This window comes from Lepeophtheirus salmonis, chromosome 1, assembly GCF_016086655.4.
Source record: "Lepeophtheirus salmonis chromosome 1, UVic_Lsal_1.4, whole genome shotgun sequence".
In the NCBI taxonomy this organism is placed as follows: domain Eukaryota; kingdom Metazoa; phylum Arthropoda; class Copepoda; order Siphonostomatoida; family Caligidae; genus Lepeophtheirus; species Lepeophtheirus salmonis.
Genome location: NC_052131.2, coordinates 44,554,198 through 44,582,119, shown reverse-complemented (window position 1 = coordinate 44,582,119; position 27,922 = coordinate 44,554,198). Strand labels below are relative to the sequence as shown.

Sequence of the window (27,922 nt, the reverse complement as noted above, 5' to 3'; positions counted from 1 at the left end):
TGAATAGCTGAATTGCAATAATGTTATGATACATAATAATTAATCGACCAAAACCTTAACACAAACTGTTTTTCTATGCCTAATTTATTAGCTCCTGGGTTAAAGCACATCCCAATAAGAATACTATAAATTCAAACTTATTGGGTAAACAACACAAAATACAGGAATGACTCTTAAAAAATCATAATCTACAGACATTTTTACCCTAGAAAAAAACTTCTTAAAACAATTCTCAATGTTTATTTTCAACCCTATGTATATTTATTTTACACTTTTGGCAGCGAAATCGGGGTCAAATCTTCAGCCATGTCATATCCAAAGGGTTCACATTGACAATCTTTTCAGGACCGCCAAGTACAACAGAGAGAAGCTTATCACAAACAAAAAGAAAAACAGGATTATGCAACCCTCCTTAGGGTAGTTAAATGCGGCAGAGGGAAACATTGCGTCTAAGTATCGACTGCGGAAAGCAGATCCCCACTACGTCTTGACTATTGTGATCCATGTAGCAGAGAACGGATTAGGGACAAAAAATGATGTCTTAAAACAGATCAATGTAAGAAACCAGTTTGAGCCTTGAAAGGTGTAGATGTAGTTCCCAGAAAGAAGGAAGTTATATTGCGACTGACCGTATCAATTCTGTTGGATGGAAATGGACAAGGCTTTAAGAGGTGCAATTGAGCAGACTCTAAACTGCAAAAAAAAAAAAAAAAAAAACGCCACACCTCTGTAATTGCACAACATACTCCAGAAGTAGTTACATTGGTTAATGTGTATATGCTAATAATATATTGAGTAAAAATATTTAGATAAAAATTAAGTATTATTATGTTCAAAAAGATGATTTTTGGAAATGATTATATTTGATGTTGAAAAATATATTTGTTTTTGTCTATTTTGAAGAAAATAAATAAAATTTACATTAAATATATATTCTGTAACACAACCCATGGGTATTATAGGATATTGAAGGGGGCTTGATGCTCAGGGAAGCGGTGGGTAATGATCCACCTTTTGGAACAGTGATTCACTTGCACCCGGGCTGTATCATAGGATATTAGAAGGGGTGCTTGATACTCAATAGCAACGGCGATATGTTTTGATCCTCCTTGTGACAAGTGGTTCACTTCCGTAACCCATGGGCCCCTGGGGTGTATTATATAATATTGGAAGGGGTCCTTGATACTCAGAATATTTGTGCCGATAGGTTTTGATCCCCTTCAGGAACCAGCTGTACAACTGCACAACCTGTTAGCTGAGATATATTTTGCAAAGTAGAATGGAGTCTCTCGTGGCAATTTCTTATCATATTATTGATTACCTTAATTCAATATAAACTTCAATCAAAATAAACTAGATTATCAAAATGCTTGCAATGAAATTGTATCTAAATTAAATCCTTAACAATTAAATTGCTTGCAATGAATTGTTTAATAATCAATTTACCAACTATCGTTTTACCTGACAATGTAAATAAAAGTAAAATGACCACCCTATTGGAAATTTTATAGATTGCCCTGGCACTATGCAGAATGCCCGATTTTCCACATTGCACGTAACATATAATATATTTATATATTATAATATTGACCGCGTAAATTCAAAACATGTACAGTACATTAAATCTTTAGTAATTAGAAAGCAGACGGCTATAGTATTATACCTTTCTAAGGTAACTATAAGTTTTTAGTCAGCAAATAGTCATTGTCTTTAAGATACAACTATTACTTAGAATGCTTCATGCCAGTGGATTAATACCGACACGATTTTTAGTATTGATTGCTCATTTTGTCGTAACTACTTCTATTTTGATTTCAAGAAATGAAAATGTGAAGGCATGTCTCCCTTTTGAATACAAGCAGGAGGAGTATGCGAGAAAGGACATTGAACTAGCCACTGGATTAGGTATCCAAAATACAATTTAATATATTTATACATATCATAGAAACAATCCATCTGCCACCCTAGGTATATCCATAGGATTGATGGGGATCGAATTATTTGGGTTCTTAATGGGAATTTCTATGTTTTCACCAGGCGTTACTCTACTATCGATAGGAAGTCATGCTTCTGCTGTCGTGGCCATGACATACTTTTGTTTGGATGTTTGGGATTGTAATTTATATTGGTGGATTTTTGGATTTGGGAGTTGCTTACCAGCATTGACAGAAGTGTTTTTAATGATTGGACTATTAGGTCTTAGAAAAACTTTTTAAGCATTAACGAATAGATAATTAATTATTAATATTATATGGTCTATTTATTTTAATTCATTCTTGACTTCTTTATATAAATCAACCAATTCGCTGAATTTGTATTGGCTCGACAATGATTTATGGTTATATTTATACGTTTTAGAAGCTTTCCTCAGAATATCACCAAAGTCTCCACTCTCTTTAAATTGGTTCACAACACGAAGTAAGAAGTTTTTCACACTTTCCCTTGTTTGCCCATTGACAGTTTCAATAATCTCTGAATAATTCAACTCGAGAGGGGAATTGACTGCATAGTTTGCAGAATTGGGATCGGATAGAGACTTGCAAACGTGCTGTAAACAGGAATACTTCCAGTTTTCGAAAAGAATACCCTCTTCATGCGAACGTATAACAGGAAGAATAATCTTGGTCCAATGATCCTTAAGAGTTTTTGGGTTCCTCTTGAACTTCTTCCTAAGATTTTCATAAAATTTATTATCTGGCTCGTGACTAGGAAAATCCTCGATTAAAATAGAGCGAATCATTTCTTTTTGCTCATTCAGTGAGAATTTGGATTTGCTTTCCACCTTTGATCCAAATAAAAGTATATAATATCGCTTCTTCACAAACTCAAAAGAGGAACCTATTTCTTTTCCCACAGAGGAGAATGTTTCATCGTTTTCCCCATACTTGAGAACACTTTGAAGAAGCAAATGATCGTCATCCGTATCGAAACGTTTTTTTAACCGTTTCTCACTTCCATTACAGTAGAGTAATTCATATCTTCTCTTTATACTATAAGGATAACGCCGATTCAGTTCCTTCGCAATAATTTTATATATATCATTACACACGTATCCCTCTTTCTGAAGATCTTTTACGCGTTTGTGAATATGAGCATCCTCTTCAAGAGAGAATGTTTGTGACTTGTGAGTTTGAATGAGTGTGCTCCAAAGGAGGAAGGCATCATTTCCATGTCTATTTAGATCCTGACCAACATACATGCCAAGAACATGTTTCTTGTAAGATTCTTTCCTTCGCCAAGGAATGGAGATAAACTCCAGGGCTACTTCTTTGGAATTGTTTATTTGGCAAATGGCCACCAGATTTTTCCAAGCTCTGTATACATAGAAATGAGATACTATTAAATAATATTAAGGAATTTAACAATTATATTTAAATATGGTATAATTTTACAGGAAGACCTTGCCTCAAAACAGACTTCTCTTCATTCAAACTCCAGTTGAGTCCGACAGGAGATATACCATGCGTGTGAAAGAGGGACTCGTAGCCCTTTTTGTTTCTTTTACAGGAGATAGGGATCTTATTTTGAAGAAGTGCATCGTATTTGTGTACCTGGAGATTACTTTCTAGTAAGACGTATCGTACAATTGAATTCATGTGGGAGCTGCCGGGAGAAGGAGGAACATAGCCCGTCTCTGAAATTGAAACCTTTTCATTGATGGGAGCATTTTCCTGTAGGGATTTGTGCAGGTTTTGGAGCTTAAGCGTAGAGAAGAGATATTTTTGATGGAGGTGATTATTCCTTAAGTATCTCAAATTGAGATACTTAAGGATCATTGTTTTTACGTTTAGTAAAACTTTAAGCCTTTTCTTAGTACACTATTTATTTATTTTGAAATATGATGACGCAACGTGTGGAATAATAACAAATAAAAATTAAGATGCTTACGCTGGGAGCAGTACCAATGAAATGAGTTATACGGCTTATACCATGGATTTCTCAAGACCTGGATGTCCACCTACCACGCAATATTTCTTTGAGATACCGTAAACAAACTTTTTTACGGTTCAGTTCCTAGAATAAACTCGTGGTAAGCATTATGGGTTTGATTAAGCTGCATTATCAAGAGGATTGAATTCCAGTGACTAATAATGCCTTCTATTACGAAGGATTAATTTTAACTACTTTGAAACGTAGATGAAACACTACTAACAAATGGAACCCTCAAATATTCATCTTCAGGAGCCTTTCCTTTGTACAAAGGAGATAAATCAACTCAAGAAATTCTTTGTCATTGCTGGCGATATCTACAATGAAGTTATCTGCTATATCTGTTCAATATTCATATCATTTTGAATAGGAATTTCAGGAATTGCTCTCGTCAGCATCGGTTACATAGGAATAAGAAGGCTGCTGTTCCTATTTTTGCGTCTGAGGCTCTTAGTCTATAGCATAGCTATAATTAATAATAGTATAACACTCGAGTCCTGATTCGAATGTTTTCAATTTCATAGATTCGTCTCTGACTCAGATGCATTTTGAATCGAATGCACGAGGACTAGGAAAAGTTGGACTTTACTAGAGTACTGGTCTCTCTCTTAATGAAAGATCCATTTTATAAGTTTCTCAAACCCTTAAGAATCTCTTTATGTAATGTTAACATTATCTTCATCAACCCTACTTTCCAAAATGCATTTGGCTTTAAAGACAATAAGACCCTCCGTTTCAACTTGAACTGCAGTGATTTATATTTTATAATGATGTTAGATAGCTGTTAGAAAAATAATGAATGGTAAGCTACCATTCAGTCTTGATAAAAAGTGACATTTGTGGTTGAGTGATATGGATAAGAAGGTTTTTATAACCTCGAAGGAAGCTGGAAAGAATATATCAGAAATGGTGATTAGAGAAACTTTTCCTGCATTACTGGACTATGTGGACTGGTTTCAGGTTCATTAAAGGTTTTAACAAATTATTCTCTACTTAAGTTTCCAAAAAATTGGAATCCTCAAGAATTATGGAAGGCTACTGTTCCGAAGGAAATCATGATATTAATTTATAATATATTTTTATTTAATAGATTATATTAATATGTATATTTCTTGTTGTATTTTTATATCTCGTATCAACTTTATATTTGGAGAAGGAAAATCACCCTACTTCTTTAATGCAAATATCCCCCTCCATGCAAGTTACTACAGGGATTCCGCTGTCAACAGAAAATTACCTAAAGCAAAGATTCAAGGATTTGAACGATAATGAAAAAGTAGTGTCGATCCTTTTAGGCAAAGTATATTCTCAAAAGGTTGAATATATGAATGGAAAAATTTATGGATTCAACGAAGATGGAATAAATAACAGTTCCTGCTTTTGAGTAAATTCGATTGCTGGTCAATTATGTAGTTCCCATGATACCGATAGTGAATATATCATCTAGAACAATGAAAGAATGGTATTTCAAAGTTTTAGAACTACTAACACCAATAGCATTTAACGTAGTGGCAACAATTTCTGATAGTCACGTTGCTAATGTCATTTTTTTATTCTAATTAACTGTGGGGTTCATTTGAAGAATATATAGAAAATCATTTCAAGCCTTCCTCTATTTTTTTATTATTTGATACGGTTCATTTATTCAAAACATATATATACAAAAACCATCTAAACAGAATACATTTGTACGTCCCAATTTTGAACTTACAAGAACAGTCATATTTTTCACTCAAATCCTTGATATTTTTAACTTTGTCCCTCTCAACGGACCTTTTTATTAAATCATCAAGTTTGATTTGTTCGTTTCCTAATCTAAAAATTAAAATTGGTTTGTATTTAATTTTAAAGCAAAAGAACAAAATATCTTGCCTTTGCTCCGAAGATGAACTCACGCTAAGTCTTGGATTAGATGATACGTTCGAATAATAGGAAGGAAGACCTAGATATAAAGTTGGTAAAGCAAGTTTTTTTAATTTTTTCCGACCATTTTGGAATTTTTTTTGCTTCTATATATATTTGTGTCGCATTTTTCTGCTTTGAAATATAAATCGGCAAAATGCTTGCTGCATATTTTTGAATGTTGGCTGGGTTTCTAGTCTTTTCTTGGAATAAGGCTCAAACATTTGGTCGCAAGGTTAGCATCCTTTGGAAAAGATTGAAAGAACACATTTTGATCCTCAGGTTCAAGTTCATGAGCAAGAGATCATAGCTTGACTTTGGTGCTTGAATTGCAACCAGGACAGTAGTAATACATTTTGCAAGATCTAAAAAGTAAAAATTGATGGTAATAACTAATATATATCATGAATAAATATAATACATTTAGGGTGGTGTAGTCGGTGTTATAAAAACATCATAAGACTCCACAACCATGTAATAACTAGTGAAGTGTGATTCAATCATCAAAAATAGTTATCATTGCAAACATTCGATGATATTTCGTAAGTGTAGTAGTAAATAAAAGGACACCATGACGGGGCCGGATTTTTGATAATGACTGAAGGGGCTGAAACACTAGATCCCCACGCTGCACTTACTACAAAAGTGCTTAATAGGTCCAGCGTCCCCCACCTCTGCAGAGGAATTGCTGAAAACCTCCAGCATTCTTCTCCTCCTACACTATGGAGACCCTGGACGCCGTTGATCCGGCCCTGGAGTTGACCAATTGTCTGATACAGAAATAACTTAACATAATAATTAAAATCTTACCCCTTTTCTTCAATTATAACCGAATCACCTCAAGTGAAAACCTCAGGATACTTTTAATCAGAGCCCTATTAGACCTATCCTTAAAGGGCTCTGCTTTTAATAACTAAATAAAAAGGAAAAACAACGTGGATCTACTAAGGTAGTAAACTAAAAACAGTACATTCTCCACCTCTATAGTACTCCCTGGAGTGATACAGACATTACCTTTCACACTACAACACTACCCAAAAGTCAGAAGAGTACTGATGGAAATTCCAGCTCTTTTGGATCGGCTCACTAAAAAGGGCCGGCTCTTCAGATTTTTTTTAGAAAAAATTCTAAAATTTTTGGTCCTCCCAAAAAAAAAAAAAAAAAATCATACTATATCCGATTCCAATTTCATCCCTACAAAAAAAATATTTTATAATAAAGAGCCAAGAAATCCATCATTTGGGGTGAGCTGGCTCCTGTTGTTCACTTAAAAGAGTCGGCTCATAGGGTGGCAAGGAATATTAAAAACATAAGTTATAGACTGTAGTATTCCTTGAGAGCAGTTACGTTCGTGAACGACACATCTGACATAACTCATCATTTTTGCCTATCCAGGCAGGTGATCCATATAATAAAAACAAATTTCATTCGAAGGTTTACCACATCTTCTTTTCTTAATATTTGTTGGGAGTTTTGGGGTCAGACGTCCACGTATGATTGACTGGCATGATTTTCCAAAGGCCAAAACCTAAGGCATTACGTCTTTCTTTTTTTACATGTAAGGAATGAGCGTCGCGTCTATATACTATAGCAACCAGAAATTAACTAAAGCCATATCAATGAAATGATACATTAGCTATTGGTAGCTTTTCTTTGTTTTAGTATTAATTACATACAGCTCAAGAAGGTGATACGCCAGATCTACAACTCCCATCGACTAGTTATATTTGCATACTATAACGGGGCACGTCCGAAATAGTTTTACTTTATCAAAATGTTAGACATTACTTTGGCGAACGTTGAAACTAAATTAACGATTTTATTTTTATTATCGAACCAATGTTACTTCTGTTTCGTTTTCTTTGATGTTATATTTTTTAAGTAGCTATAGGATGAAGGTGGCGATTTTGAAACACGTCCATATTAAAGTCTTGGAGATAATCCTAAAGTTTAAAAAAAAACAAATAGTGATACATCAATTTTATAATAAAAATGTATATCTTCGTACGCCGAATGTTCCTTATTAGGAACGTATATTTAAATCAATATATTATTGAGAAAAATCAAGTTTTAACGAAATATTTGGATGTATATTTCAAACATAATATTTTGTCGACAATTAAGAGCAAAAAATACTCATACTGATTCAAAAAAATCCAGAAGGAACCAATGTGTATTTTTTAAACACAAGCACTTGTCGACGTATCATGATTTTTCTCTTTTTCTCGTTGACTAACAGTAGCATAATATATGCTTATATATATTCTGTTAAAAACTTGTGTACCTAATGTGGAGCATTCGTCCTTCAATGGATAAGGCAAGATCCCTTAAATAAGTGTTTAACTCGGGGGATCTCATCTCCTTTAATGGAAATATCGTTCATTGTGCAGGCGCTTCTTCAAAGCAAGGTCTGTGATAGTGACTTCAGTGCCTATAGATACACTTCTCAAGATCGTCCACCGAATCATCATATACTTCTACATATAATAATAACTAGAGAGTTCCTTAAAACGACAGAATAATCGACTGAAAGACCCAGTAAGGAACAGAGAGAGTTCTCATCATTCATCCACATCTCCTCCTTTGAAATTCTTGAAAGTCAAGTCTGTTTCGTCTCTTACTCTAAGAAAACTATTTTATTAATAAGAGTCCTTCAATGTTCTTGATGTATGTAATGGAGAAATCACTCATCTCAATCACATCTATAAGTTGGACTTTATGATATACAGTCTATTCGGATAATTATATACCCTTGACACTTCAAGCTCACGCCTGATTTATTTATTACTACTGAATCTCTATTGTGATTGGAAAACAAGTGGAAGATAATTCTAGACTCGTAAAGATAATGAGCTTCTTTTTTTTCTCAATATTTTGGTCTACAAAGCATATTCTATTCTGATATTACATATAAATAGTTATTTGGGACTTAAAGAGTTCCACAAAAATAAAAAAATCCCGAATGAATTACCCGGTGAGGAACAAAGAGTTATCATTTATCATCCACAGCTCCTTCGTTGAAACTCTTGAAGCATGTTCCTTCCACAGTCGACTTTTTTTCGCCTCTTTATTAGGAGAAAAACATCTCATTGTTAAGAATCCTTCAGTGCCCTTGATGTATATAAGGCTGAAATCCCTTTGAAAAAAGTAGAAGTCAATCTTAGACTTTTAATAAATATACAGCATTTTTCTCGATACTTTTGTCTGGAATGCATATTAGATTTTGTGAATTGTTGAGTGCTAAATGATCATGTAATAATAAATTATAAGTGACCTCTTAATTTCTGTAGATTTTTATTGGAATACCTTAATATAATTGCAAGTTCGACACTTAGGTAGTCTTAATCATCTTCTAAAAACTTAATTGCTTATCACCTATTGGAATATTACCCACATGAAGATTTAGGATCCACACACTAATAAAGATTATTAATAAATGTTTCCCATAACATTTCTTATATTTAATTAATAGTCATTTTAAAAATACTCATTGATGACCGATAAACATTCAAAATTAAAAAGGAAATATTTATATTTTATCCTGTTTTTCTTTGAATTATATATATATTATAAAAATGTATTACTATTTTAAGATCTGAATAAAACAATTTCTGTTAGCAAGGTCAATTCATTCTCTTTAATGTATTCTAATTCTACTTGAAATTGACGATTTTAATCAATTTCATACTTGAAAAATTTAACGAATTCTAGTTTACATTAAATCATCGTAGTTTTGACTTTTTAGTCTTTTCTTTTAAAATATATGTATTTGGATTAGTGCTAATAAATTTAATGTTTTTTATTTTCTCTTTCATGCTTATTATTTGATTTACATTTAATATTCTTAAGTTTCTAGTATAAATTCAAATCTTTATTTATCAAAGATTTATACGTAATATTAACATAATGATATACGATTATGTTTCTTAATTAAAATAAATGTTCATAAATGATATAGATAATATATCCCTTCAATACCTCGATATAACTACATATTACTATACATACTTCTTTTTCCTCTATACTTGCAAGGATATTGTATGAAAATAAGTAAAGTAAGCTTACGTTACATGTATAAATTAATAATTATAATTCAAAATATTATCATACATGGATAATTATAAATTATGTATATTATATATTACAAAAATAGTTAAATAATATTAACTATGACGTGACGCGTAATTCATAAATCAGAGTTCTAAAAAAGTACAAAATATACTATCATTTTATTATTTTATGATATTACCAAAAAACAAGCTGTACTACTGTTGTATATGGTACCCCTAAGGCCAGACAATTAATAAACAAATCTAGTCAGTGCTCATCTAACTTAAAGAGACTCAAAAGTACATAAGAATACTTACTAATTATGGACATAATTAAATATCATATAAATTATAATTACTTATATAATACAAACCATAAAAACACACAAATTAATAAATTGTATAATTCTAAACAACGTCACGAATAGACTCTTCCACACATTGAATAAGAAAGCTCCTTTTTTCTTCAGGGACTTCATTTAAGGATTTATGTACAACGAAAGGAAGTTCCCTCGTGAATGGTTGTCCATAGAGTATATTAGCTAAATCATAGTCTGGATCCAACATGCCCCTAGGAAGTGTAATTTTAACATCACTAACATATCCTTTTTCAACTATAAGCTCCAACTCAATAGCCAAAGATGACCCAGATATATCTGGCATCAATGTCTCAGGAAGATGAAATTTTTTCATCACCTAAAAGAAGTAGCAGAATACAAAATTTAAGGGAGTGGATCAATGAATATGAATATACCTTAAATTTGGGAGTTTTCCCAAAAACCCAATTATAGCCCTGAAGTTCCTTTTTAGTTTCATCTATTCCATTATACCAATCATTGTCGGGCCTCACGAGATGAAAACCCCAATTTTTATTATTTTGAACCCCTTGATCCTCTCCATTAATATCCGTTCGAAGGAATTCAAATCCAATAGACTCTAGGAGAGAGTCTGTTGTGGCAGATGGATATGCCTCTTTTATATTCTTCACTGGAACTCTGACACTCTGAGTTGCTCTTGACTCCACGTTGCCCTAAGTAGGACCATTGTAAATATATTTTAATATTAATTATTATCAAAGAGGGAAACATCTTACAACTTTAGAACTAAGAGAATCATGGAGAACAGCAGCATTGACATCTACGAGAACTGTACAGTGATGATATGCAGAGCATCTTCCTAATTTGGCAGCCGTCCCCGAAATCTAAAAAATGTGGATGACTTTGTGTCCAGGCCCAAAAATTCCTTCCTTAAAAATATCTCTCAAGAAGGGAATACCTTATGCTCCGAATTTAAAACGATGTCTTCTCTAGAGTTGATCCCCACATCAAGATTCGTCAAGCGTTGAATAGCAGAACAAATAATTTCCAAATTGTGCCTCCTTCTATATTGATCTCGATGTGTAAAGAACGTGCAATTGATGTTACCCAAATCATGGAAAACCGTTCCACCGCCGCTGTTGCGACGTGCTAAATCGATATCATGGTCTCGTAGGAAAGGAACATTAGTCTCTACCCAAGGATTTTGATGTCGACCAATAACAACACATGGATTATTTCTCCAAAGTAAAAGTAAATGCTAGAAAAAGAGTTAAACCATCAACAAAACAAGGCCATAAAAACCCTTTGTTCAGTCTTACGCAAGATATAATTCCATTATTTTTTTATTATTTGAATGAAAACACTCCGTGTCTAGTTAGGTATTTCAGTGAGTATTTTTTTAAGGTGGGGGGTTATTGTAGGTATATAATGATTGACAAAAAATACACGCATAACTAACGAAACATTACATATCATTAGTAATTAAAGTCAAGGCCAGCTCATGATGAGAACATAGTAACATTCGAGTAGGTACTAACATTAAGAACAACCCATACTTGGATCTTCAAACTGATTATAATACAACACTATTGAGAGTACATCAAACTTGTTTTTGGTAGTATTTTTTTAATACTCTAGATATGTAGGTTAATTTGGTCGTCAAATGACAATATTATAGTAGAAGTAGATAATAAGAAAAATTACGTTGACAGAGACTGACGACAATAATGTTGAGATTGTCACTAATAAGGAAATATAATTATAATTTATACTACATATTATTATACAACTTTTTCACGTAAAGTAATCTTTGTTGGAAGTCAGCCATCTTGGAAGCATAATCAACAACCAAATTTAATAATAATAAAAAGTTTTTCTCCTTTTAAAATAAGGAAAATAAAGAATTATAATTGCATGTATTGAGCATCTAATGAGACACAAAGCAATATTTAGTTTCTCTCATTTTTAATGCAGCATTAAGTTTCTTGAGACTTCATTTTTTTGAGAAAATACAATCAACAGGGAGTTTCTTTCGATTTATGATTTATTATACTATCTGTTGCATCGGAGAAAACACCTTATAATACTTTTTTTTTAAAGGCAGAAATGAGATTTGTATGAATATAATATAATATCAAATTAAGATATACATGTACTCATTCTGATTGTGTTTCAAAAGTTATATTTCATAAAACAACATTCTTGGTTTTCTAAAAAAAAAAAAGTCAAAGAAAAAACCAACTATAAGTTACACAAATGCGTCAGTGGCACCAGAGATAGAATGTGCAATATTTCCCAATCAAAATAGAAGTTAAGTAACAAACGATGTAGATGAAACATACATTATTTATTAATAATATTAACAGTGAAGAAATTTACCTTGTGTTGAAAGTCATGATGACGATAAAGCCAATCCTCTAGCGCTAGATTCGAAAATATATCATTCGATTGGGAGATGAAAACCTCTCTCACGGGATCTTCCAACTTATGACCTCCCTCTTTTTCATTACCATTCCCTTTCCAAGACCAGGATCTCTTCATCATTTGGTGGTATATGGGACAAGAAAGGTCCTTTCTTCTAAGAAATTGTTTCAAAACCGACATGGTTTGTTTTAAGGACAAAAATATACTTATAAGTTATATTAATACAAATTGGTTTTGTTTTTATAGGGAGTAAGGACAACTCCTTATTAAATTATTAGATTGAATGAGTTATGATGTGACTCTGAAGAATGAAAATAAGGAAGCAATGAAGGACCCAAGTTAGATGAAGCCACTTGAAGGTTTTATGCAAAATCTTATCCCGTCTGTTATTTCTACTTATACACATTAGGTGCTTTACTAGTAGTGGAGATAGATAAAAAATTGTTTGAATATGATTAATATACATAATTAATTATTATTAGTTACTTTACTTACCTTTAAAGCTTTGAATAACTTACTCGGACAAAAAAGGTGATGCTGATATTTACTTCGTGTAGTAAAAAAAGAGTCTTATAAATAGAATAATAATATAAATATCCAATCTACCCCAAAAGAAGTGAGTTTTCTCAATAAAGCGACTATGCTACTAGTACTATGATCTTTGAATGGCTTAGAGAATACAAAGTGCCGAGTGTCCATTCTCACTTTCCATCTCCGCGAAACTTAAAATTAATACACGCCTACTGTCAGTTTTTCTTGCCTACCTTCCTGGCTACTATTATTGTTTATGCAAAGAAGGAAGATAACTGATTTTTAATAGTACTTCTTCTAAATAGGAGTCAGAAAATGGAACGAGTTTTTATCACTTCCAACACGTACAATATAATATATTCATTTTATATCTAGTGTAGAATGAATCAATGTTTTTGATAACTCAGGAAATAATCATTTGACAATAATATAATAGTAATTCTTAATTTATTGAATGGGCACTACCATCATAACAAAATAGAAAAACTTTTCTCTACCAAGAGCGCTATTTGAAAAAAATCTTAATATATAATGTTGTTACATAAGCAAAGCCTTCAAACACAAAAAATCACCTTTTCAAATAATATAGTTATCAAACTCATATCATTAAGAAGATACCACATTTTTAATGATAATATATATTGAAATGTACATATATTTAATATGCTGTGTGAGTTAGCATTTTTATTTGTTGTATGTGGCTATATATAGAGGGGAAAAACAAACAAATTTCCTTATGTACTACAGAATTTACTAATAAATAACACTAAAAATAAATATCAGGGCAATGTAAATTGTGACAAAAAGAATACTAGGACGGTAATTTACCAAATAGTCACTTATGTTTAGGGTTGTAAGTTATAATAATCAAAAACTAAAGAGTATTTATTGTCAGTTCTGAAGACTGATAGTTTTATCTGAGCATGTTTTAGCGTGTAAGTTTTTTAATTGGCAACTGGAACAGTGTTCTTATTCTCTAAAGCTGTCAGCATTATTAGGAGTGCACATTTAGGAATAAAGTGTAACCACGAGTGTGTGTGCTCATGAATGACGGAGACTAACGCAGAGGATTCTTGGGGAGTTATAAATATAAATGTAAGTTCCCGTTGGAATCAGAGTAGAAGTGAATATCGAAAACGGAGTATCTCCGGTCTACTTCTTTGCTTCATATAAAGTGGAGTTTGTGTTTATTTCCTTTATTCTCTAGCTGCTCGCATCTAATTTAATAAAAAGTTATGACAGCTACTCTCCTCTCAAACATTATTCTAATTGTCAAGGTTACCGTATTAATTTTCGGGGTTCTTTTCATTTTGCATTCCAAAAATACCTCAAATTTACAACCTCACATAAACGGTTCAGTCACGGCGAGATTTTTAATCCACTCTCAACCTCGATTGTCAAAAGAGAAATGACAAATTTGAAAAAAAAAACCATATGCAAGCTAGTCTTCTGTATAACTGCTAATTGTTATTTAGATTTTAAGTAATAATGAGTATATACCTACATTGAATTGATAATTTTATCCATAAAAGAATCAATGACTGACTATGAAATGACACATTGATTTATGATTTATATAAATTAATCGAAATCCCTTTTTCAGTTCCCTAATACGTAGAATGCTGTAAACTCATCTGTAATCTGCTGTAAGTCATATATACCGACAGGGTTGCCATCGAACTTTTCAACAAAACCTAAAACGTAGCTATTTAAAACAAACGATTAAAAAAACCAAGCCTCTAAGAATAATTTATTTTATTATCCTTATGCAAAAAATATTTGCAAATGGTCTACTGCAGATAAACGGCAATGCCTCTATTGATTATAAAGATAGTTTTCTATATGTTTGAGTGCATGTGAAGGGAAATGTACAGCTAATGAAATAATAGATAATTCTGAAATGCTTGGATTTTGGGACACTTTAGGATCTAGTAACCTTTACTTTATAAATATCCCAATCGAATATATTTCATATTTGGTTAAATAGCTATACTTGGAACTTTAAACAATCATGTTTAAATTTTATATCCATAATTTCATTAAACATATTATTCATCATATGTGATGATGGGTTCTACTAAGATGAACTTCATTACTATTTTAATGCTTGTTTTGATTATTCGGATCGATTTCTGACAGTTAACTGGCAGCAATATTTGATTTTTCAAAAAGAAACTCAACATTTTTTGTATTCCGATGTTTTCTTCATATACAAAACATGTAGCCTAAAATGTTCAGACTGAATTCAATATTAAGCTTGTTTAATCTTTGCAACACATAAATTAAAACTTAAGAACCCAAGATGAACGGTAAAAGCTAATATCAGGGTGGTGGGGGAAACTCGAGCACTGGTAGCCCTACATACAAGAGTTAACTCATGAAAGCAGCTGAAAGGAAAATACAGAGCCATAGTGACTATATATAGTCACATTGATACAAAGCAAAGCAAAACATAGCCAAGACACTTAGAGATAGTCTTTAGCTATCTTGGTAATAGCTAGAATATACTATATATACCAAGGTGTGCCGATAAGAAATTTCTATACTTTTGTTTACAATTGTGCTGGCTATTTTAATGACGTCACCGCGGAGTCAATTGAGGAGGAAATTCAAATTTATAAAACTACATAGTTATAATAATATATCATATAATAGTATTTTATTTTCTTATCAGAAAATTCTATTCATGTAAATTTTTACCCTCCGGCCATTACAATAATAAAATTAATAATCTTGTACAAACACGATATGAAGTTGATACTTTATTTTTGAGGGGCAAATTTATCCGTTTAAATAATTAGTTCAATTATTTTTTGAGGATTTACTTTAGAAAAACTTAAAAAAATATCTACTTTAATTTTGAACTGTAAACGTGAAGTAAGTCCATCACTTTCACCTCAAAAACAATTTTTGAGGATATAAAATACTAACCTAAAATGGAAGAGTTAAATAAAACACCACGCGGTGTTGTTAAAAAACTACAACAACGACAAACTATCTGCTCAATCATTCGAACATAAATTATGTTTTTTAATATAAATTGTAGATTCTATAGGACTACAAAAAAATTTCACGCAAAAATTGTGGTTTTGGGGGGAAATTGAAAGGCTTGGATATTGATCGGCGTTCATTTGGCCGTTCATTTTTTATTGTTTCTAAGGGGTCGTTATGTAACTATTTTTTACAAAGATTACTACTTTTTTTTTCGTTATGGATATAATTATTATTGACTTTGAGTGTCCCTAAAATAAAAATAATTTATATTAAAAATTATGAACTTGATTTTATGTGTAAATTGATTACTTTCTATGAAATATCTCATATCACACCAATTGCAAATCACTTACCTATGGATTGGTCGTGTAGGAAATAGGTATTCTGGGGTAGGTAAGAGTGCAATTTTCTACATACCGCTCATTTCTTATTCTTATTGCTAAATATTTATTAAAATTTGAATATAATTTAAGTCTAGGTGGTCAATGTAGTGTAAAGTTAAACACATTGATGGGGATGCTTATGTCAGGGCATTTTTTTGGTGCCCTGAAGTGATTTATCTCAGATAATGTATTTTTAGTACTATGCTGGTAGGACCAAGGAGAGCGTAATGAATAACGTTTCAAAATTCTTTATAATGTAATAAAATGTTTTTGGTTCCTCTACTTCAGATCTGCCTCTGAAGTCTGAGCTAAAGATCATTCTATTTAACTTTATAAGATATCAGCTCTGAACATAACCAATCATTTCCAGCATTCCACTAAAAAATAATTATTTTCCAATTACAGTTTCCAATTTATATTAATAATGATTTAAATAAATTATACTAAGTAGTTTCTTTAGAGAATCATAAACATAAGACTAATCAACAAAGGTCCTTATTTCCAAAATACCATAATTTTAAGAAAACCCTTAATTGTTGGTTGCCTGTTTTAATTCAAGTTTTCAGTAATAGTAAAAATAGATCAAAAGGATAATTAATTTTAGCATCAGTGGTAGCTTATAACGGGCAATTTTTATGGTTATACTTTATTTGATTTAATATATATATTGGTTCCGATATGGTCTTTCAAATAAAATCCGTCATTTTTATTAGGACGATAATTTTTGCTACTTTAAGTCCAATTTGCGACACACTCAAAGGATTAACAATAATAATTTTTGATAGAAATTGACAATAATTTGCCAAAAAATACAGATGTAATCTACATTAAATTTTGAGAATCTTCATTCTAGCTTGCATTTATTTTGACGGGTTATATATTAAAAAAATTAACGTGACTTCAGCATCAAGCATATGTTTTTAAAACAAAGCTCATTGACGCCTAATATTAATAAAGTAATAATTCTGACGAATGCCGGGTACTCCCTCTGGTACATTTATTTTTACAAGCTCTGACTTTACTGGATTTGTTGCCATGTAATCGTGGGAATATTAAGTTTTACCGATCCCACAAAAAGTTTATTATTTTCATGTTTGCTTTTTTGTAACTAAGCGCACTTTTTATTCAAGCAAATAAAATAAAGTCCTTCTTATTCATTATTTGTAATAAAATAGTCAAAGATTACAGAATTGATTTATAATTTAGTTATCTACGTCCCAGTACTGTAAATCCTTCATTTAAAATTATTCATCTCATTTTTTAGTTGCATCTTGTAGAAAATCTTTACTTGTACACGTTATTAATATATAAATACTCAAAACAAAATTATATATTAGTTTTGGGTTTCGGTCTGGAAATCCAAAGCCGGTCTGAAACCGTTAGTAATTTTAGAGAACCGAAATAATTTTCTTATTGAAAGAAGTTTGGTCTGAACTGGTCTCTAAGAGAAAATCAGTTTGGATCGATTCAAACTATTTACAGTGATTGGTTGAGTACTTATAAATTATAACTAAGGTATTTGCTTTAGTTTTTTTGGTATTGGTTTCAAGAATAATATCTTAACCGCTTGTTGTTTTAGTGTTCATTGGTTTGAGTTATCATTTGAAATAATAATCATGGTTCTATATTGTTATGCCTACGGTTGCTCAAATAAGTAAATTCATAAATTTCCTAGAGATCCAGGTCCATCTAACTTAGGATTTAACCTCAAATTTAATTTAATGTCTATGATTTCCTTCAAAAATAGATATGCGCCAGAAATGGATACGTGGTGTGCGACGAAAGGATTTCCCACCTTAAGGAAAAACAAAATAATCTATTGCTATAGGTTACCAGATTATGGTATTTATGAGCTCCTTAATTTGAAGAATTGTATTAAGATGATTATTACATTTCAGATTTATTGTTTCTGAAATCTTCATTTAAAATAATGGGCATTGTAACTGTTCAATTTAATTGCTTGCTCGAACTTCATATAGTTATTAAGAAACTTACAATGACTTTGCTTAATCAATATTTCAATGATGCCAATTCAGAATCCAACTACTGATAAATATGGATATCAATTATAAACGATCGGAATACGGGATAGAGTCCAATTAAACGAAGCGTATTATCATTTTAAAAACGTTAATATTATATTAACTCAACTGTAAACCTACTATTTATATAGTCTGTTCTAAATAGCCTCTAATTATTTGATTTTAAACTGCAAAACCTAACCAAATAAGGAAATTTGTGTATAATATAGTCATAATTATTTTTTATACTTTTCCAATACAATTTTTAAAAACTGAAATATATTGTTAAAATTTCTTGTTGGTTGTGTTTGATAGTTATTGTATAATAAAGTTTTTTTAAATAATTTAATTTTTAATATTATTATATAAAACAATACATAAATTACTACTTTCAAAGCTCTCCATTTTTGCTTGGAAATCGATGAAGAAACTTTCCAAATCCTCTTTAACATCTTTTTAAGCAACTTTTCCAATTTTAAAAGATAGAACTATTCATGCATCTATTATTTTAATAAAAAATACTGTTATAAAATTTAGTATAAAATGAATTTAGAAGATTTATTCGGATAATTATAGTCAGTTATATTTATATTGTTTATAAATATTTACATTAATTTTTTAAATCCAAAATATTCCAATGTAAGACTTGTAGCTCACTCCCTGTTTAAAAATTCAAATATAACTTTTTATTAATGTCATCATTCAATGAATTTATGAAGGACTACTAAAGAGTTAACATATTTTTCCTTCGTTATTATTAATAAAAAAGGTGAGCCTCTGAGATTTTGTTTACTCATAAAATTTCCAATCATCCATATATCTAGTAATTCATGTATTATGGCGATTCTCTGAACAAAGGCATGGAGAGAGTTGATTTTATGCACAAGAAACTGCCGTTAACAGTTTATCTATCAAATCCGAAGTCATTGACACGTTTTTGTTACATAATTTACGTTGATACTATTAATAATTTAGTTATCCTTAATTGCAAAATTGTTACTGCCAAGCATCGGATTCAATATTATGAAGTGTACCATAAATAATTTCCATTTTCATCGTTGAGACAAACAAAATTATAAAAACGTTATTGAAATTTTTATTTATGTTACATATTTACTCGAGTTTCATATAAACATAAATGAAATGGTTTACTGTACTAGTTAAAAATAGATCTTATGTTAATTTGATAGTTTGTAATCTTCCTTTACGCATGTTAAAAAAAAAAATAATATAATGCCACTATTACATATATTTAAAAAAAAAATCAATTGTGTTTATTCAAAGACACTTTTCATTGTACTTACAAGTCCAATATTAGTTATTTTTCCATTCAAGAAAGTATAATTTGTTTAAAATAAAAATAAATATAAAATTAATTAACAATATTGTACTTCAAAATTATTTAATATTTATATAATAGCTTTTAAAGGGTAAATGAATAGATAAATATTATTTGATCGCTGATAATTTATGTCAAAATATATGGAATTACGACGAGAATTCTAGATTTTTGGCATGCCATCTTTGTAATTATGGAACTATAATTCAAAGTAGAACAACACAGTAAAAGCCAAATTCACGAAAGGAATTTGAAACTGTATACAAGTCATATAATTAATTCCAATTATGAACATTCCAATTTTACAGAAGATATAACCAAATGCTTTTCTCCTGCAATATTCCACTCCATATCGTTAATCATCCAAATTTTGTTAAGTTTATGGAAATTTACAATGGAAAAGTAATTCTCTCTCGTTTTTCCATCACCAAGTCAATGGAGTCTCAAAGTAAAGTAGTGTTGACCAAGATTTAAAAAAAAATTGAGGGTAAGGACGAATTAGACGAAACTACGGACACTCGATATCGGTCCATGACTGCAGTGTTGGTTGGTCCTTTATATGGTTAATTTTTGGGTCGTCCATATCTCATAAATTTGGAAGGTATCCAATGATAACAAGTATTGCTGTAAAAAGTATCAGGAACGTTCTTGTCTCTTATTTCAGAGGCGAAGGACTGAAGATTTTCATTACCAACGGAGCTTCATATTGTATTAAAGCAACCAAAAACCTTAAACAACATTTTCCAATTATGTTGCATATCACTTGTCTTACTCATTGGTTGAACTGAATAGTAACACTCTGACCTGATTTCTTTTAAGTGAATATATATTTTTATAATTCAGGTGATCTAAAACAATCGACTACTACGCCAAGTACTTTAATTCAGTCAAAGAGTGTATGAATGTTATGTATGGAAACAATGATGCAATTTATATATAAAAAAAAGATGTTTTGAAGAATGATCCACTTTTGTATGAAATAATGTTTATTCAACACAATTCAAATCCAATCCAGGTAACTAATAAAGCTTTGAAAGAGAAATTATCGTTACTCCCATGTGTAACTATCGTAGAAAATCTATGCCAAGAAATTACGCTTGAACCTTTCAAAATTAATGTCTGTAGATGATGGCGATACATCAAATTCAGAAAATTGGTACCATAAACCATGAATCACGATATAGAGTTTTTAACATACAAAACACTACTATAGTTAAATTTTCATTCCGAGAGGGTTTCCAACGTGATGTACATAAATGTACCAATAAAGTCCCATCTGACGAAGGCTCACGTCAAGAATATGATAATCAAATGGAACATTGGTATTAACTATGAGGATAGTTGAATGATTTCATAATTTCTAAATAATACATACCCTTTACATTTTAATCTATCATTTTACAACGATTACATTATGAAATTTAACTACTTAAAAATATAATAAATTAATTAGATAAAAACTAAATAAATAATAATAATGATACTTGAATGATTTATGATAACATTTACCTATCTTCATAAATCAATGCTCAATTTCACTATCATAATATCCTTGACATGAACCTCTTTCAAACAGGACCTTTTCGGTATATCTATGTCTGACATCACACTGAAAAACTCTTTTACAATCACAGTTAACAATAGGAGTGTTTTTGTATCTAAAAAATCGCTATCGTGATTGATGGTTTCAGGCGCCAATTCTCTCAATTCGATGTATCCTTTATTTTTCTCTATCACCTCCAGACATTTAGTTTTGAATGGTTCGAGTGTAATATATTGGCATAGACTTTAAACGATAGTTACACTTGTGAGTAGTGGCAATCTCTTTTCCAATGCTTTAATGGCTACTTGTATTGGATTCAAATTGTTTTGAACAAACACTATTTCTGACAAAAGGGACTCATTCTTCATAACATTCACTTTTTTTATTGCATCATTATTTTCATCCATACCAGAAGTCCTTGGCATAGTATTCCACTGCTTTAAGCGGGAAGATAGGTGATGGTGGTAGGGGAACTTAGCATAAAATAGTAAAATTACTTTTTCTATCACATGAATTAGAAAATACTTTCTTCAATTTAGAGATGAGAGTGTTTGTATTTTCGAAATAATCAGGACAGAGCGTTGCTATTCTGTTCAGACAATGAGCTAGACGAGTGACATGCAACATCATTGGAAAATGTGGGTTAATGTTTTCGGCTGCTTTAATACAAAATCTGAGCGAAGAACGTTGCTGATACTTTTTACGACAACACTTGTAATAGTTTTATTGTCGGCTTTGGTAACATTTTCCAAATTAATGAGATAAGGACAACCCAAAAAATAACCATCTAAAGGGCCAACCAACACAACACAAGAAACGTAATGAATTATTGTACTTACAAAACCAAATCTTAAGTCAATACTTTATCTCAAACTTCATTACGAAGCAATTTTACACGTGTCTAAACCTTATGAAAATAATCAATACGTAGTTCGGTTACTTTTTATTTATGAATAATTATCATGAATTTTGAGATGTTTCCTCGTCAAGAATGAAAAAATAATGATGACAGCTTTTAGTATTATAAGGATGACTAATTGCAAAAACACGCTCCCGCTTTTGAGGACATATAAATTATATATCCTCAATTATATGATATAATATTCATATCTGGGTAGAATTCATTAGTCGTTGACTCATTGCCTTGGTATAAACTGCATTTTTATTTATTTCAGAGAGCTGATCGTTAGTATTAGCTAGTTTTATTTATTATACTTTGTTACATAATGAATAGAGACGTTTAATAATGGCAATTGAATGACGTCACTTATAAACTTGGAATGTTTCAAATTCAACTCGTACGCACATATAATAATAATAATATTATATATATCCAAATCAAAATTTTAATAATCAGTACATAGGACGTATAATAATAAATTATAAAATAACCCTAGAATATTAGTAATATATAAACTTCTAACTGTAAGGAATTTTGTTGACCAAATAAGTATTATCTGCTCCTATAGCTATTACATAAATAATATTATATATACTTGAGCTTGCATACACAAACAGCCTATTTCTTTTTTCCCTTATATAAATAATGATAAAATTAATGATGACTGGCAGCCGTGATAAGTTATTACTTATTAGAGAGCTAGCTAGAGACAAAGAGGGATGAAAAGAGAGTGAGAGAGAACTGAACTTTGATCATGCATAGCTGACCTTATGTTTAACTCTACTTATAAATGACAAATCTAATTTTTGTCCAATTCTTTGTTATTATTATTATTGTCTCTTATTTGTTCACGATTCTTCGGAGTGTTGAGAATAATAACTAACTTCTAAGGAATAATTATTAATTCCAGTGTGATGTCACGAGTAAGATATGGTTTGTTGCGACGATGTGTGGTTCCTCCTCCTCCCCACTGTGTGCTCCTCCAGGGAGTGAGTAGGGCCTTTGTGCCCCTACGCATTCCATCAGCAGGATTAAGAACTACGACCCAGAGTCTCAGTAGTTCTGGAGATGATTCTTCATCTAAAGGAGGATCCCAAAATAATAGCAATGGCTCCAAACTGATTTGTCCTAAATGTGGGGATCCCTGTGAACACGTCAGTACCTTTGTCTCCACGACGCGATTTGTTAAATGTGAGAAATGCTCTCACTTCTTTGTTGTACTCTCAGACGCAGACTCGAAGGCCAAGGAATCCACTCCTGGAGGGGAATCTGCTGGAGCATCTCAGCGCGTTGCTGCCGCCGCCGCTGCAGCCAGTACGAGAAGAGCGCCGCCACCACCCAAAAAGATTTTCGACTATCTCAACAAACACATTGTTGGGCAAGATGCAGCCAAGAGAGCTCTTTCCGTTGCAGTCTACAATCACTACAAACGCATATTCCACAACATTCCCCTCAATAAAAAAGATACATCTAGTTCAACGGGGGGTTCTCCGAATACGAATGGAGGAGAATCTCTTCCCTCTCATAGAGATTTACTTCATATTGCGGGAATGGGATCCTTCTTTGGGTCCGGGCTACCTCACGGAAACTCCGTTCCCCCCACTCAGGATCGCACGAAAAGAACTCCTTCAGTCAATGCTGCAGGGAGTGATATCCTTGATGCAAAGTCCCATGATTTAAGACTAGAAAAGTCAAATATCATGATGTTTGGCTCCACTGGCTCAGGAAAAACTCTTCTAGCTCAAACCATCGCAAGATGCTTAGATGTCCCATTTGCCATATGTGACTGCACAACTTTAACAATGGCAGGATATGTAGGGGATGATATTGAGAGTGTTGTGGCAAAATTGCTCCAAGACGCTAATTATAATGTGGAGAAGGCCCAAATGGGAATTATTTTTTTGGATGAAGTCGACAAAATTGGAGCTGTTCCCGGGATACATCAACTAAGGGACGTTGGAGGAGAAGGAGTTCAACAAGGAATGTTGAAAATGGTGGAAGGCACAATTGTGAATGTTCCTGAGAAGAACTCTGCGCGCAAGACAAGAGGAGATACTGTTCAAGTTGACACAACTAATATTCTCTTTGTATCATCTGGTGCTTTTAATGGTCTTGAAAAAATTGTTTCAAGAAGAAAGAACGAAAAATACCTTGGTAAGAAATTTGACATGATATTTCTTTGAAGTAATGTGTATTAATGCTCAATCAATAATCATAGGCTTTGGAACGCAAGACAATGAACAAGGAAGAAGAGCTGCAGCTCAATCTGCTCAGAAGGAAGGAAGTTCCAATGATGAGTGGGAAGATCAACAGGAGAGGGATAGATATTTGGCTAATGTAGAAGCGGGTGATTTGATTGATTTTGGAATGATTCCAGAGTTTGTAGGTAGATTTCCTTCACTAGTACCCTTCCATTCCTTGGACGAAGATATGCTAGTCCGCATCCTTACAGAACCCAAAAATGCTCTTGTTCCTCAGTATCAAATGCTATTTGGCATGGATAAGGTAGAATTAGGTTACACATTGTTTAAATTAATATAAAAATATCCTTTTGTATTATTAGGTGGATCTGACTTTCCAATCAGAGGCCTTGAAGGCAATTGCGCGTCAAACCATCAGTAAAAAAACTGGAGCTCGAGGTCTAAGAGCTATTCTAGAGAAAATATTGTTAGACGCAATGTTTGAAATTCCTGGATCTGAAATCGTGGCCGTTGAGGTATTTTTTTAAGTTTAATACATTATTGTTTTAAGGATTTTCAACAATTTCCATTGTTTAGGTCACAGAGGATTCCGTTCTAGGTAAATCCGTACCGATTTACCATAAGTCAGGTTCCGAACCGAATATGAATTCTGGGGGCATTGGTGACTCAGACACAAATGGCGATCTAGACTCGTCCAGCTTGGCCTATGCCGAACGTTAATTGACTCATTGTTGCTAATATTTGATGTCTACATTTTATGGAAGAAAAAAATATATTTAGAAATATTTCGAAAGTACTTCAATAATTTTTTTTTGAAATTACACTTGCTATATTGCAGGAATTGCATTTTGTTTTTAAAGATAATTTTGGTAATGCTCTAAAGATTTATTTTAAAAACGAAAAAGTATTTTATTACTCTCTTTCAGATCATACTTAATACATCTTAAATGCAGGAATGATAGAAAATATGTTTGTCAATAAATTGTTAACTTGTTGTTTAAAGACGTATTTTCTGTTAGATGATGATTATTTTTTGTTACTGCGTTGTATTGACGGAACAAAATTTGTCAAATTTCTTGTATATAATTCTAATTTGTGTGGCACCTACAATTTTTTTTCTCTCTCCCTCATTTCCGTTTATAAATTATAATACATGCATTGAATTTGTTTACTACTGTCGTGATAATATAAATAAAATTATCTAAACCCCACATTTCCTGAATAACTATTTGACAATTGTTTCCTTAACGAGGTGAATAAATAATAAAAATGAGAATGTTGTATTGAGCATCTGATTTTATTCGTCTAATTTTTGATTATTGAACTTGTGAAAGTCATAAAAATTGGCTTGGACCTCTCTTCCTCCAAAAAATCTACCATTAAGATCAACCACGGCTTTATTAAAGAGTAAAAAAAAAAGAAGAGAAATGTAGTGTCAATTCTCAAATCATTAAGAGTAATACACATACCCTTTATGGCAGACTCAACCCGTTTGAACTCAATGAAGATACGAACTGCGTCTTCCTCGGATGAGGCATTAGATACTTCATAAATGAAAACCCTAACCACATCACCATACTTTTCGTTACATTCCTCCTTTACCTCCGGCTCTAAGAACTCGTCTACTTCTCCGGGTCCCACCATATTCTAAGAATGTAAGATGTAATTGTGAATAAAACATAATTCGAAAGGGAACGTTACCTTGCACAAAACCACTTTAGATGGATTTTTCATCATATCCGTAATTGAGGGCTTTCCTCCTCCTCCTCCACATTCTTCGGAAAAACTTCCCTGAAGTGTATTTGGCGAAGTATCCTCAGGTGGTTGTTGCTTTAAATCCTTTTCGTGAACGATTCTTCCCCCTCTCTTTGATGTTTTCTCAACAGATAGAGCCATGGACATTCCTTGCTCATCTCTTCCAAGTCCTTGACCTTGCTACATTCATAGTACATAAGTTTGTATTAAGGATAAGAATAAGTGTTATTTAAGGGAAATAATACTAATAATTAATGCATTATTACCTTGTAACCGTATTTCGCCATGATTTTTGCTGCAACATCAAGTCCAGCCATTCCTCCGCCTTTATCTGTCATACTCCCTCCAGGAGGAACAAATTCAGATGGATTGGAAGTTTCTGTAAGAGAAGGAGGGGGAGCAATAGCGGCTCCTCCACCCGCGCTGGATGCTGGGTATAGGGATTGTTTTAATATTTAGTAGGGTTATATTAAGTAGTATATAAACAATATTTGTATTTCTTCTTAAATAATTCCAAGAGGAGAGGAAAAATAAATTCTTACAGCCAGTATTGGACCTCCGTTCTCTTCTTCGTCGACTGCCTCGGCGCTCTTCATCCTCTTCATCATCAGAGTGTCTCCTTCGAGAGAAGCCACTAGAAGAAGGACTTAGAGTTTGGTTAAATCGCTCTCGTGCTCTTTCCCTAGAGTTTTCTGTATAACGTCGTTTCTTTGTTTCTGCAATCTCTTCTTGCGTTTGTCGCTTCATGTCTCGAATATCTAGAATGTTGGAGGGAGATGTATTATGAATATTAGGGAGGGATAAAGAGTCCTCCTTACCCGCAACGACTTTTTCATAATCATTAGGCCAAAGAGGATCATATTCGTTGCTAGGGGTCCAATTGGGATCTGTGAGAGGAATGAGAGTCCTGTCAGTTCGACTCGACTGGAAGAATAAGAAGAGAAGGAGGAGTGAGTGAGTGAGTGAGAATGACTAGTGAATAGGATACTTTGTCTGTGTTGTAGGTGTATGTGGACTCCACTTGGGCCTTATAGGACTGTCGATTGGATTGGAGATTGATGACAGGAGCCAGAGTGTTGGACCTCTTAGGGATAGGAGTACTAGCAGTGCTAGTAGTAGCAGGAGTTAAAACAGTGGAAGCTACTATGGGCACTATTATGGGTTTGAGTGGCTTGGCTGCCTTTAAGATCGGAGGTGGAGTATGAGTCACAATGGGCGGAGCAGGACGTTGAATGCCTCTTGACCATCCCACTGCCTCTCCTGCATCCGTTAATCCAACCTCTTCATCGTCGTAGAGGGACATGATCCTCAATCTAAGCGTCAACGCCTTTATCTGGATCCTTGCTAGTCACTAGTCACGACTTCTGGCTCAACAGCATTCAGAAAACTAACCTAGTACACTTCATAAATACGACTACTTAGTTATTCCCATACCAGCCAAACATTCCAGATTAGTATTAGTAACTAGAATTACACACCACCACAACAATTTAGAGGATAAGCTCAAGTAGGTTCATTGATTTGGATAAATAATAATTAATTTAATTAAGATTACGGTCTCCTCTACACTTTTTCGTAGTTCCTTCTTGGATGCAGGGAAAAGAGAGAGAGGGAGAGAGAGAGAGAGAATTC

At 32.4% G+C, this 27,922-nt stretch overlaps 4 protein-coding genes and 2 long non-coding RNA genes across 7 annotated transcripts; 3 read left to right on the top strand and 3 right to left on the bottom strand.

Moving 5' to 3' along the window:
* Positions 1–841: 841 nt before the first annotated feature.
* LOC121131242 (uncharacterized) lies at positions 842–3,846 on the bottom strand. The gene is made up of 2 exons (XM_040726751.2): positions 3,406–3,846; positions 842–3,314 (listed from the first exon to the last, which is right to left on the bottom strand). Exons 1-2 carry the CDS (start codon positions 3,774–3,776, stop codon positions 2,261–2,263), a joined length of 1,425 nt encoding a protein of 474 aa, XP_040582685.1. The 5' UTR covers positions 3,777–3,846; the 3' UTR covers positions 842–2,260.
* A 52-nt stretch (positions 3,847–3,898) lies between these two features.
* Positions 3,899–5,038, top strand: LOC121131266 (uncharacterized). Its single transcript, XR_005868997.2, has 2 exons — positions 3,899–4,030; positions 4,110–5,038. It is a non-coding gene; the product is annotated as an uncharacterized lncRNA (long non-coding RNA).
* Positions 5,039–9,898: 4,860 nt separating this feature from the next.
* Lipt1 (Lipoyltransferase 1) lies at positions 9,899–13,477 on the bottom strand. Of its 2 annotated transcripts, none has more exons than XM_040726731.2 (6): positions 13,118–13,477; positions 12,578–13,039; positions 11,157–11,456; positions 10,975–11,082; positions 10,636–10,911; positions 9,899–10,577 (listed from the first exon to the last, which is right to left on the bottom strand). In XM_040726731.2, the coding sequence occupies exons 2-6, from the start codon at positions 12,800–12,802 to the stop codon at positions 10,290–10,292; spliced, it is 1,197 nt and encodes a 398-aa protein (XP_040582665.1). In that variant the 5' UTR covers positions 12,803–13,039; positions 13,118–13,477; the 3' UTR covers positions 9,899–10,289. The 2 variants fall into 2 exon arrangements, with proteins under 2 accessions (XP_040582665.1, XP_040582671.1); XM_040726737.2 differs by having other exon boundaries at positions 13,141–13,477.
* A 505-nt stretch (positions 13,478–13,982) lies between these two features.
* Positions 13,983–18,800, top strand: LOC121131234 (uncharacterized). Its single transcript, XR_005868982.2, has 3 exons — positions 13,983–14,248; positions 18,278–18,372; positions 18,429–18,800. It is a non-coding gene; the product is annotated as an uncharacterized lncRNA (long non-coding RNA).
* A 4,193-nt stretch (positions 18,801–22,993) lies between these two features.
* On the top strand, positions 22,994–25,823 carry ClpX (Caseinolytic protease chaperone subunit). Its single transcript, XM_040726678.2, has 4 exons — positions 22,994–24,488; positions 24,553–24,839; positions 24,898–25,050; positions 25,112–25,823. Exons 1-4 carry the CDS (start codon positions 23,249–23,251, stop codon positions 25,253–25,255), a joined length of 1,824 nt encoding a protein of 607 aa, XP_040582612.1. The 5' UTR covers positions 22,994–23,248; the 3' UTR covers positions 25,256–25,823.
* Spf45 (splicing factor 45) lies at positions 25,814–27,901 on the bottom strand. The gene is made up of 7 exons (XM_040726692.2): positions 27,279–27,901; positions 27,109–27,214; positions 26,833–27,048; positions 26,557–26,720; positions 26,237–26,470; positions 26,005–26,182; positions 25,814–25,930 (listed from the first exon to the last, which is right to left on the bottom strand). Exons 1-7 carry the CDS (start codon positions 27,591–27,593, stop codon positions 25,833–25,835), a joined length of 1,311 nt encoding a protein of 436 aa, XP_040582626.1. The 5' UTR covers positions 27,594–27,901; the 3' UTR covers positions 25,814–25,832.
* Between the last annotated feature and the right edge of the window lie 21 nt (positions 27,902–27,922).